Raw genomic sequence first — 12,193 nt, forward strand, 5'->3', positions numbered from 1 at the left:
TGAAAATCCTCACCCTAGTCCGCCTCTTCACCTCCGGCTTCAATCAAAGCCTGATAATCCTCATAACTTCCAAACATTGGTAGTTCCTTTCTCTTCTTCCTTTGTGCCTTTCTATCATCGTTCCTCTTCCTTTTCCCAGTTTCCACCTTCTCTTGTTCTTCATCGGAAGAGACGGCGGTGTCTAATCTGATATCAGGCATTTCCATCTCTGAATCAGATAACAAATCTTCTTCTTCATCATCGAAATTGGGGAATGAAGAATCGCTAGATATTGAAGGAGAACGTTTCTTCCCTTTCTTGTTTTTGGTCTTGACTGGTTCTTCATCCTCTTCTTCGCCTTCGTCTTCGTCTTCTTCTTCTTCTTCATCTTCTTCTTCTTCTTCATCTTCGTCCACCTCGACATCCTCACCTTCTTCAGACGAATACTCCGTCATATCGTCACTCTCATCTTCATCTTCATCATCGGATAACCCCATATCATCATCCGCTCCAGGCATAGAAGCTTTCATAGCCTAAGTAACAAACGAAAGAGTCAGCTCGCATCCAATCTCCATGATCCGAATTGGATCTCAACAAGTTTAGTTAAGCTCACCTTCCAAATCTCATCTTCTTCTGGGTCACTTCCCTCTTCTTCTTCCTCTTCCTGTTCTTCTACATCGATATCCGAGTCCTTATCCTCCTCATCATCCTCATCAGCAATATCCGAAGGCAACTCTGGCATCTCATCACTATCCTCTACATCCTCATCATCCTCTCCAGTCGATTTCTTTTTCTTCAGGGATTCGTTCCTCTTCAACTTCTCTGAGAAATACTTATGGAAGAACATCATCTCCACCGGAACATCGTCAACCTTTTTCCTCCAGAAAGATTCCGAATTAACCATTAATCCGGCTTCACCTCCAGAAGACCTGGCACCTTTATTCTGCACGATCATACCTGATTTATCAGATACAGCAGCAGGCTGCATGATACTCGCACCTTTAGGTTGTAAGGTTTTCTTAGGATTTCGGTAGACGAATCGATCAAGGAATGACACGAGGGAGTTTAGAGATATGTCGGAGGATCCAGTTAGAGGTTGGGAGAGTAATAGTTGATTGGCTTGGAGCGAGACGGAGGGATGGAAATGGTTCAAAAATGGAATCTATCGAAGACAAAATGAGTCATCAGTAAATGATGTTTTAACACATACAGTAGTCTAAATATTGATATTACTCACCATATCCCATAGACAACTTGAATCTGCATTGGCATATAATGGTTCTCTCTTCTTACCATCATAAGCTTTTTCATCCGTTAACTTCTTCTTTGTCGGTTCGCTTTCGACTTGTTTCGATTTGTTGTCTTTTTGATCGGCATCAACGAAATGTTCAATATCATCATCTTCAGGTTCGATCAACATTTTCTTGAGGCCGGGAGTAGTGGAGAAAAGCTAGTAAACCAAAATCAAAATCAGCCTCGACTCTCAACGATCTTAGTCTTGCGTTAGCCAGAAGAGTAAATGAATGTCTCACTCACCTCTCCTAACAGGTACAAAGCCCCACATATAAAAGGTGGTTGATGCATCCCCAACATCTGTAACAACCTTTTCACAAACGCCATGACTCTATTTATCCTATCATCCAATTTCATAGCCTTGAATAACAAATTCAAGTACATTGCCTGTTTCGAGCTAGTGACAAGTCTCTCATCAAACAATGAATCGTATAACGTCCTGTAGAATCGATCGGATATTCCTTTAATCTCATTCTCGTCCGATGTCGAACTTGATTGAGTTTTCGATACTTGATAGATGAGATTCAAAGCTTGGATGGAAGTGTTGAAAGTACCTTTATGAGTAATGACGAACAAAGTATCCATATAAGATTTGAACATTGTTTCGTCCAATTTGGCAAAAGGTAAAGCACGATTTATACCTGTTAGAACGGCAGAAACCAATTTTGATTCTGAATTTTCAATCAATTCCTCTTCTTGTTCCATTGCTGTTTTCTTCTTTTGGCCGGGTTTAGGTTTTGTTCCTTTCCTTCTTCCACGCCATTTATCGATCTTGCCAGCTACTTTCTCAATTTGATCTTCCCCCATCTCCCCTTCCTCCTCTTCTCCAGCAATGGGGTGCTCTTCGTCTTTCTTGCTGCTGTCCCCGAGAATTTCTCGGAAAACTTCGAAATAGAGGTCAACAAGTTTACCAGCAACTTCTTGATCCTTCCTCGTCAGAGTGATCTGATTAAGAGTGATCAAACCGTAATACCTCGCATGATTGACAGTTTCGGATTTCTTCTCCTCTGGTTTTTTACCTTTGACATCATCGTCGAATTTGATGTGCGAACCGGATGAGGATGCAGGCGTGGTGGTACAGTTTATAGGTTTGAGAACTAAGGCAGATACTTCTCGAGCAACTACTGCTTTCATAGCTGGATGAGCTTGCAGGAGTTGTAAGATGTGATGAGATGCTTTGGAGGCGACGGGTCGATCGGTGTCACCCTGATGAGAGAGTCACAAGATCAGCTGGAGTTGCAACGGCTTTCTTTCCAGCTAGCTATATGACAAACTCACAAGCTTGTTTACGCCTAATCTCAGCAGATTCTGCTCTTGTTCTGCATTACCGGAAAGCAGCTGGAAGATTATATGTAGAGCTTGAGTTCGGACGAAGGGTAGGGTATCGTGCGATAGGACCTGAAAGACGGGTGGTTAGCTTCATGATCATTACTGACGTGAATTCCGTGAATTCTGTGAATCAACTAACTTCCAATACTTGCAGCAAATTGAAGAACCATCTTTTAAGGTAGTCCTCAAAAGCATACATCAGGAGATGTCGATCCGTAAGTTGGGGATGAGCAAGCAAAGGTTGATCGGCAAAGTATCTACGAATCACCCGTTCTCATAAGCTTTTTCACCGTTTCATACCAGTGTTGTATAGGTTACATGCTAGCTTACCTTAATTTTCCTTGCTGTTTGCCACCTCCATTAACCCACCAATCCGCCAAAGCCTTCATGACGGCAACTCTCTGATCCTTATTCGACCCTGACCCTCCTCCAATTCCATCCTCTTTCCATCCGGCCATGTATCTCAGCCTATTGAGTTCGTTCAATGCATGTACAGGCGATTCTCTGACGAGCAATACCAACGCAGATAATTTATCCTGGTGTGTACCGGATTGTAAGATCTGGGATATGAACGCTGCGTCGGAAGAAGAAGATGCTCTATTCAAAGGAGGTAGATTGTCCAAGAGGTTGAAAGCTTTTTGACGAAGTTCGTTCAGCGCATGTCCCTGGAGTGGTCTAAGTGGTGCGTCGAGGGGAGGTAATTGAGGGGTAAGAGAACTCCATAATGATGAGGCCGGGACATTGAAACCGCTTGAAGAGTCTTGATCGATATTGGTCTTAGGTAGGTCGACAGCTTTCTGATTCGTTGTTTTGCCAGTAGAAGTGGGTGCATCTGTCTGTTTTTCTTGCTCACTCTCTTCTGATTCTTCCTCTTCGCTTTCATCTTCCGCTTCCTCCTCATCTTCGTCTTCCTCCTCGTCTTCAATTTCCTCGTCGCTTTCCTCCTCAGCTTCTTCAGCTTCCTCTTCCTCCTCATCATCGCTTTCCACCTCTGCTCCACCTACAGCTCCAAAGTCTAAACCTTTCATGAAATCTCCCAGCTCTTTCTTGAGTAATTTCTGTACATCATACCATCATTGATCAATACCAGATCCACCCATCTCTTTCGCATATCCCTTGTATAATATGATCAACTCACCTCATCTGTAGGCTTCTTCTCGCCTTTGGGTACTTTCGTAGCAGATTTATCCTGTTCTTCATTATCGCTCTCATCTATCCCATCTATCAGATCCAAATCATCTTCATCTCCACCTAAATCCTTCACTGCCTGTTTCAACTCATCACTGATCTTAGCATGTCTGGAAGATTGGGTTGATGGTCCAGCAGCGGCATTTGCACCTGTACCTGAAGCGGTATTGGCTGTTTTGTTGAGTAGCTTGGTAGATTTACTACCTCTTCCTTTTTTAGCCATCTTGATTGAGTATCTGGCTTGGGTTGAAGGGAGAAAGATAGGTTGAGTCTCTGAACCAGATTTACAGATATTCGCATGTACTGTAGTACCAGATTGAGGTGGACAACTGAAATCTTCGAAGCAAGTCAACTTTTGCGATATGGGATAAAAACAAATAAAACATGGAAAATTAATGACCGACTGCGGGGCACCGAAACAACCGTACATCTGATGCTGAATTCAGTGGTTTGACATGATCAAGACGATGGTAAGAGTGTCTGTCGTTCCCTTCAACTACATCTACACGGGAACAAGCAGATAAAGATGCCAGTGAACATCAAGCCAGTAGTAGGAGCAGGTCTAGGTGAGTTTATGGTCGAACTTTATGTCATCAAGCTGAGCTGACTTGATTGATTGTTGCAGCCAGTTGCTGTACCATCTTTTCCATATTGGGTATTGTGATATTACTCAGTACGTCGTTGACTCTGTGATTGCAGGCAGGAAAAGGATGATATTGTAATATGATGTACTGGACACCAGCTGATTGGACGTGCATTTGACATAGCCCTAGGATCATTCTTCAGCAAACATGTTGAAGGATTGACAGGCTCGACTAAAGATCCCGAGAACCCCGATCACGTAGCTAAGATGTGTTATGTCGCTGCTATCATATATGGTGGATTCGTGGTGTTCTGTGGGCTACAAGTGAGTGATCAATCCTCAACGTGCGAGGTGGTATGAACTTGCACAATAAGCCAGCAAAAACCTCATTTCGATTTTCATGGAGAGATTGATCGTCCTGCTAACATCCTATCTGTGTAATCATAGATGGCAGTGCATCGACGATATCCCCGTGGAGTACAACTGTAGATATCCCTAATCACCTATTCAACGTCAGCATGTATATCTTGTATCTCTTTAGCCTTCTGTTGCACCTTTGTCCTGGTGGTAACAACTTATCGTCTGAGAGTGATGCCACGTGGGTATGCTATTGCCACCTTCGAGAAAGTGACATCTTAAGATGTCAAGTTCGAAGTCAGAGAGTTCATGTTAGCATTTACAGTGCACTCCCCTCTTACTTTGAGTTACATGATTAAGTCACTACACCTCTTCTGCTACATCGACTATATTATACCCTGTAACGAGTACGACAGATCCCTTGCACAAACTCCCATCTGCTCCTACTACAGCTCCACCTCAAGTAACACTCGCAAAATGCCAGTCAAGCGATCCGCCGGTTCCTCATCCGCCGTCCCCAAACGAACGCGCTTCGACGACCGACCCTCTTCCTCCGCTGCTGGAGCTTCACCAGCAGGTTCTGGCTCCCTATCAGCCAACGACGATGACGACTTGTTAGAAGAAGATTTACCCCAAGGAGCAGCACGAGACAAACAGCGTGCGAAGCGTTCTCTAAAAGACACAGAAGGTTATGGATCAGATTCGTCCAATGATGAAGAAGGGGTGGTACCTTCTCGTAGACCAGGTGCAGAAAAAGATGAAGAAGATGATGATGTAGATATGTTTGCTGATGATGGCGACGAAAAAGCCAAACCTGCCGATAAAGGCAAAGGGAAAGAGAAGGAATTTATGGATCTGAATGAAATTGAAGGACAGGAATTTGATCAACCTCCCCGTAGAATCGATGAAGAGGGTGAAGGGGATAGTGATTCCGAAGATGAAGAATTACGCAAGAATGCTAAAACTGGATTAGATGGCGATATGGGATCTGAGATTACTCCATTTAACATGAAGAGCGAGATGACCGAAGGTCGATTTACAGCTGATGGCGAAGCTTATATGGAGAATGAAAAAGATGAAAATGATAAACATGATTCATGGTTGACCAACTTGAATAAAGAGGAAATAAAGAAAGCTAGAAGAGCCCATAGGGAAAGAGAGAGGTTGGAAAAGGAGAGAGAAGAGAAAGAAAATTCAAAAGAGAATAAAATAAAGGAAAGAGAGTTGTTAAGAGAAGCGGTGGGATTGTTAGAAAGAGGGGAAACTGTTTTAGAAGCTTTACAGAGATTAGGTAAAGAGTATAATAAAGAGGATCCAGCGAAAAAGAAGAAAATGAGCTGGGCAGAGAAGCAGAAAGAGAGGAAGAAGTTGATGGCCATTGAGCAAGAACAGAGGTGAGTTGTCTTAACACCATGCGTCTAACAACCCTTGAGACTTATCCATGTCGTTCCAGTGGGCCATGTATAATGACTGTTGTTTGAACCCCTCGCAGCGACCCAACACACACTTCCAACCCATTCACAAACCTGTCCAACATCGTCTCTCAGCTCACTACGATAGGTCATCTCGAAGTATACTCGATGTCTCGGGAGAGTATACAGCGTATGTTACCGGCTGAAGCTTCATCGACGAACGGATCTTCGTCTCGTCCAAATGCTATACCGGCTACACCTGTAGATACAAGGCAATTTCAGTATAGATTCTCTATGGCTTATGTGAGGAATTTGCCGGAAGCTCAAAGACCGGTGGAGAGGGAGGTGTTTGGTGAGCTATCAGAAACAGTGCCCTCGCCATGTCATACATTGTCACTGATCTCATATATTCACACAATACAGGTCCATTCCCCGTACAACAACTGAAACAATGGAGGAATACGGGATTCTTCGGTGGTCCAGCTTGTGAGAATGTGGAATTGAGATTGGCGGGAGATCAACCTGGTCCTTGGGGAAGTTGGCCGGATATAGTCGGTCAATAATGAAACCTACTTATATATAGTACATACCGAAAAGAGTTAAGAGCTCTTGAATATCAGAAGAGGTGGAACCTTTTGTAAATTTTAGCCATGAATATGCATTACATCTCAATTTTGTATAGTACAATATTATCGATCTTTCTTCTTTTCCTTATCAATCTCGCTTTGTCCAGGTGACATGGTAGGAATCAGATCGAGTGTAGGCGGAGGCATGTTATCGGGACGATTTTGCACTTTCGTCAATTCCAATACAAACCTACGAGTTGTTGACAATGAGGATCAGCTGTTTATCCTCATCCGAATCATAAAAACTTAAGTTGGTTCGATAGATGACGCACCACATCATTGAGCCCCATAGTAATGCGGTCACACCCAATAATAACAATACATGTTTATTCCACTGTGTCAATACCGCCAGACCGAATAAAGTGAGTAAGAGGAAGAAGAAACATAGGTTCATGGCTGTTCCATCATGAAAAAATCAGCTTAACGATCTTCTCCGCGACGAAACAAAACAACATTGCAACAGCTGAGACATACCCATAACGACAGCTGCATTCGCACCAGGCTAAGCGAGCGATACCTCAGTGTCAACTCACAGATTTTCAACGAAAAATAAGCGCATGAATGACTCACCTCAAATACCGACTTGATGAGCATACCGAAGAACCCCGGTTGTTCACTCCCATTTTTAAATTCGGGGCTTCTCACTGGGGATGCTTCTCCTGAAGATGAGTCTGACTGATCTTTAGTCACCATTGTTCTCGATGATATATTCCTCCATCCGCTCTGAAAGGTAGTATAGAAACGCTTTCGAATTGTCCATCAACATGGGTTCAGGTGGACAGCGAGGTGGAGGAGATACCAGTGATGAAGCTGTAGGTTGGAATTGCCACATCATCTCTCCCCTGTGTTGTGTTGGTGATAGTGATACCTCCGCTCCCATATGTCCTATCGGAAGTCAGCGGTTTGGTGTGTGTCTGTGTGGATGGCCGTTCGTCACCCGGTTTTTGACTTTTTTCAACTTTTTCGAGGCATCCATCTAGATCAGATCAGATATCACACCTGCGCAGACTACATATCTCCTTATCGCTCCTCCTGACGCTCTACCTCCTCCTCTACTGTCCGACTGTCCCTCGGATTCTTTCACAATGCTATCGCGCAGCGCTCGTTCGCTGCCCCGATCCTCTCGTTCCTCCTTCCCTTTACCTAAACCACGTCGTTCACTCGTAACATCCCGCACACATCTCTCACCATCCACCTCACCCAAGACTCAATCAGCATGGGCAGCAGCTACCGAATCAGCACACTCCGTCCTCACTCCCCCTCCTTCATCTTCAGCATCTTCCTCTTCGACAGCTACATCCCTGGACGATCCATTATCAGTGATCAACGCTGAAATCGGTAATTTGAAATCCTCATTATTTCGAATGTTGGGATCCTCAAATTCAGCTTTGGATACAGTTGCCAAATACTATTTTCAAGCTGAGGGTAAACATCTACGTCCACTGTTAGTATTGCTAATATCGCAGGCGACCAACGGATTAGGTGGGAAGGGATGGGAGAGAATGAAGTTGGAAAGTCAGAGTCGGAGAAGTATAGATGATTCACTCACTTCCCAGGGGGGTGTATTAAACGATTGGAATCCTGAAGTTAACGGACAGGAATCAAGTTCAAATAGTCAGGTGTTTGCTAGTCCATTTCAGATAGCAAACATTGGATCATCTACTACATCTATACCACAACCTCCATTGAATATATCGGAATTCGATATGGCCCTACAGCAAAATGATCAACCAATGATATTACCTACACAGCGGAGATTAGCCAGCATAACAGAAATGATTCATGTAGCTTCATTACTTCACGACGACGTCATAGATAATTCACCATTACGCAGAGGAGAACCAAGTGCACCATCAACATTCGGTAATAAGTTGTCGATATTATCTGGTGATTTCTTACTTGGTAGAGCATCAATAGCCCTGGCCAGATTAGGAAGTAGGGAGGTGGTAGAATTGTTAGCTACGGTAATAGCGAATTTGGTAGAGGGGGAAGTTATGCAATTGAAAGCTACTTCGGAACCTGAACAGAAACCCACACCCAAAGGATTCGAGGATTATATGAGGAAGACATACCTCAAGACGGCTAGTCTGATGGCTAAGTCTGCTAGAGCCGCTGTGATCTTGGGTGGATGTGGGGATTCAGATGGAAGTGGGTTGAGTAAAGATGGTGAATGGGTAAAGGATGTCGCTTACGGTTATGGAAGGAATCTGGGCATTGCCTTTCAGGTGAGTGTTCTGATCCCTTTCAATCATCGGCGATACCTCAATTCAAAATTCAGGATTTGAATGATTCATGTATCCTTCCATTTTGACATATATCATCACTGTCGCTGTCCTTTACCTTGTCGTGTCACCTCCATCGATATGCCATCTCTTCCTCACAAATCTTTGAGCTACTGGACTTATGGCTGATCATCCTTGTCTCCTTCTAGTTGATCGACGATGCCCTCGACTTCCTTCCTCCCGATCCATCACTCGGCAAACCCTCTCTTGGAGCAGATCTTCGTCTAGGTCTGGCGACAGCCCCAGCACTATTCGCATGGGAGAAATACCCAGAGATGGGTCCTTTGATACTGCGTAAATTCAGTGAACCCGGAGATGTGGAGATAGCGAGGGAGATAGTGAATAAATCGGATGGTTTGGAGAGGACGGTGGAGCTGGCTAGGACGTTCGCTGGATCAGCTAGGGAATTGATTGAACTGTTACCTGAATCGGGGGCGAGGGAAGCTTTGATTGGGTTGACGAAGAAGGTAGTGGAGAGGGTCAAATAGATAACACGAATACGACTACGCAGTCTGGATAGGATCTGGGAAAAGCGGGAGAGGATAGGAATACAGGTCCAAATAGAATTGAAGATCATTATTCTCATGTACATTGCATTATCACATCATACGGACACAGGAAAGAAAAGGATAGAATATTCTCTGCGTGTGTGTGAATTACATCTGATGGATTCGTGTTAGGACCTTCTCGGTCTCGACCCCACGCGACATGGTCTCAATCACAAGAAGCTCATGCATTGCATAGTATATACATATATAGTGATCCAAAGCTATGGTGATGCTGTTTTGTATCTGACGGACGGCCTTTCGGTGAAAACGGCATTCTTCACCTTTGGGCTTATCAGCTTGCTAAATCAAATGTGACGTAATTGTTACCACTAATCCACTGATTGTTGAGTTGTCAACAAATTTGGAGTATGAGTACAGTACATCAAACGTTTCTTAAACATTAATGCCAAATTGGATTTGAAACCTATACTATACAGGCTTGAGCATACGCATCAACGCACTGCCTTTCGTATCCCACCCCGGATCACCATCAAGCCACACGCATGCGAATACCGAGAAACTCAAGGTTGTTCTGTCTGCTAATATCGCTCTCTTTTATACCCCCTCTCTGTATCCTTTTCGGTGTATTGGCATACCTCAACGAATCTATGAGGATTTGTTTACCATTCTCAATCGAACGAATATCTCTCACTGCTCATAGAAAACTGTCTTGTCAACCACCCTCATCAAATTATCTGAATAGACCGTATAGCACTGGATTGAAAGGGATCATGGCTCAAGCTGAAGCTGATGCTGTAAATGGTAATACCATTCAGGAAGGGAGATTAGCGGGCTTTCTGAGAAGTCAGAAAGAGAGTTTCTTAGATGACTTGAAGAAAGGTAATGCCAAAGGATGGACGGTGGTCATGGGGAATGAAGCGGGAGGTGAGCACGATTTATGCGAATATATGGATGAGTTTTATGAATTTTAACTGACTGATATGGTCACGGTGTCCACTCGTAGACCTCGACTCGATTGCATCATCTATATCATACTCTTACTTATCCTCCTCACTCGACGCCAAACGATCCATCCCCTTAATCCTCACACCCTCAAACCTCATGACCCTCCGACCCGAGAACCTCCTCGCTCTCAAACTCTCTTCCGTTCCTCTCGACTCATTACTCCATCCTGAACAATTATCCATCCCTACAAACGAACTTTCCTCTAAGGGCGTGAAATTTGGACTGGTAGATCACAACAAGCTCTTACCGCTTTTTATACCTTCTTCATCTAATACCGACACTGCCACCCAATCACCTGGGCCTATCACCAACGGTAACGTAGGGGAAGATTCGGTCGAATCGATAATTGATCATCACGATGATGAACATTCTCATCCCAATGCGGAAGTAAGGGAAATCACCGTCCCAACTGGAAGTTGTGCATCATTAGTGACGAAGCATTTCCAAGATCGTTGGAAAGCTAGTATATCTGGACCAGCAGGTATAAAAGGATCACCTATCCCAAGTGAATTAGCTACATTGCTGTTAGAAGCGATATTGATAGATACGAGTGGGCTTAAACTGAATCGTAAAGCTACTCCGGTAGATTACACTTCTTCTCAATTCCTATATCCCTTATCTACCTTATACTCTAACAACAACCCTGCGCCCTCACAATCAAATGGACAAAATGGTAATATAGTGGAATTTTCCCAAGATGGTTCGAACATGCCTCAAGATTTGACGAGTCTAACAGAGAATTTACAAACCACAAAATCTGATGTCTCTTCGCTCACCACTCCTCAACTCTTGTTGAGGGATTATAAAGAATATCTCTTACCTACTTCTTCAAGCTCCTATCCCACTCTGAAAGTCGGATTATCCACTGTCCCCTTAGGTCTCAAAGTTTGGTTGGACAAGGAACCTAATGGATTTGAGAGTTTCTTGGAAGAGGTAGAATTATATATGTCGGAGAAAGATCTAGATATTGAAGGAGTTTTGACTACTTTCTCGAACTCTCAGGGTAAACATCGAAGAGAACTTGCTCTAATCGTCCGCACGGGAAGTACACTGCGTGGCGAAGAAGTTGCAAAGAGGGTGGTGGAAGAATTGAAAGTTGGTTTGGAGTCTAGTGGAGATATATTAGATTTGAAAAAATGGAATAAAGATGATAAGACTTCTGAACTTAGTGTATGGGAGAAATGGAATGATAAGGTTGTGGTTTGGAAGCAGGGCAATACGAAAAGTACAAGAAAACAGGTGGCACCTTTACTTGTAAGTGATTGAATCCTGTGTTGATGGTTTGGGCGTTGCTGATTTTGGTGGGTTCGGGATGAATAGAGAGATATCATTGCGAAATTAGACTGAGGTAGAGATCGGCAATGTACGGGTGTTTGGGCTTGTCATAGAAATGAAATCTGATTCGAATAGTATTATAGAACGAAACGAGACGTTATGAAAATTAAATGTCCAGTTAATACACTTTGGCGGGTGATTGAGAATGATCTGGTTGTGTTTGGTGTGTGTTACTCCATCACCGATGATGTGTGAAAAAGTCAATCGTCCGAGCCTGCAAATCGGTACCAATGCATATCTATATAATCTATTCACTACAACGTCCTTCATATGCTTGATAACCCTAAAGCACCGA

The 12,193-nt window shown here is 43.6% G+C and overlaps 6 protein-coding genes across 6 annotated transcripts; 4 read left to right on the forward strand and 2 right to left on the reverse strand.

Moving 5' to 3' along the window:
* Positions 1–14: 14 nt before the first annotated feature.
* Positions 15–4,012, reverse strand: L199_004606 (uncharacterized protein; the record flags this gene model as incomplete). The annotated part of the gene is made up of 8 exons (XM_064890331.1): positions 15–512; positions 593–1,141; positions 1,217–1,429; positions 1,516–2,478; positions 2,551–2,670; positions 2,741–2,858; positions 2,932–3,659; positions 3,740–4,012. The coding sequence occupies 8 exons, from the start codon at positions 4,010–4,012 to the stop codon at positions 15–17; spliced, it is 3,462 nt and encodes a 1,153-aa protein (XP_064746403.1).
* Positions 4,013–4,315: 303 nt separating this feature from the next.
* L199_004607 (uncharacterized protein) lies at positions 4,316–4,861 on the forward strand (the record flags this gene model as incomplete). The annotated part of the gene is made up of 4 exons (XM_064890332.1): positions 4,316–4,355; positions 4,415–4,462; positions 4,557–4,696; positions 4,820–4,861. 4 exons carry the CDS (start codon positions 4,316–4,318, stop codon positions 4,859–4,861), a joined length of 270 nt encoding a protein of 89 aa, XP_064746404.1.
* A 345-nt stretch (positions 4,862–5,206) lies between these two features.
* On the forward strand, positions 5,207–6,704 carry L199_004608 (uncharacterized protein; the record flags this gene model as incomplete). Its single annotated transcript, XM_064890333.1, has 3 exons — positions 5,207–6,123; positions 6,222–6,493; positions 6,565–6,704. 3 exons carry the CDS (start codon positions 5,207–5,209, stop codon positions 6,702–6,704), a joined length of 1,329 nt encoding a protein of 442 aa, XP_064746405.1.
* A 126-nt stretch (positions 6,705–6,830) lies between these two features.
* Positions 6,831–7,460, reverse strand: L199_004609 (uncharacterized protein; the record flags this gene model as incomplete). The annotated part of the gene is made up of 4 exons (XM_064890334.1): positions 6,831–6,957; positions 7,040–7,163; positions 7,242–7,269; positions 7,338–7,460. The coding sequence occupies 4 exons, from the start codon at positions 7,458–7,460 to the stop codon at positions 6,831–6,833; spliced, it is 402 nt and encodes a 133-aa protein (XP_064746406.1).
* A 392-nt stretch (positions 7,461–7,852) lies between these two features.
* On the forward strand, positions 7,853–9,537 carry L199_004610 (uncharacterized protein; the record flags this gene model as incomplete). The annotated part of the gene is made up of 2 exons (XM_064890335.1): positions 7,853–8,992; positions 9,199–9,537. 2 exons carry the CDS (start codon positions 7,853–7,855, stop codon positions 9,535–9,537), a joined length of 1,479 nt encoding a protein of 492 aa, XP_064746407.1.
* Positions 9,538–10,100: 563 nt separating this feature from the next.
* On the forward strand, positions 10,101–11,829 carry L199_004611 (uncharacterized protein; the record flags this gene model as incomplete). Its single annotated transcript, XM_064890336.1, has 2 exons — positions 10,101–10,482; positions 10,562–11,829. The coding sequence occupies 2 exons, from the start codon at positions 10,101–10,103 to the stop codon at positions 11,827–11,829; spliced, it is 1,650 nt and encodes a 549-aa protein (XP_064746408.1).
* Positions 11,830–12,193: the final 364 nt, after the last annotated feature.

Source organism: Kwoniella botswanensis, chromosome 1 (genome assembly GCF_036426115.1).
Source record: "Kwoniella botswanensis chromosome 1, complete sequence".
NCBI classification, from domain to species: Eukaryota; Fungi; Basidiomycota; class Tremellomycetes; order Tremellales; family Cryptococcaceae; genus Kwoniella; species Kwoniella botswanensis.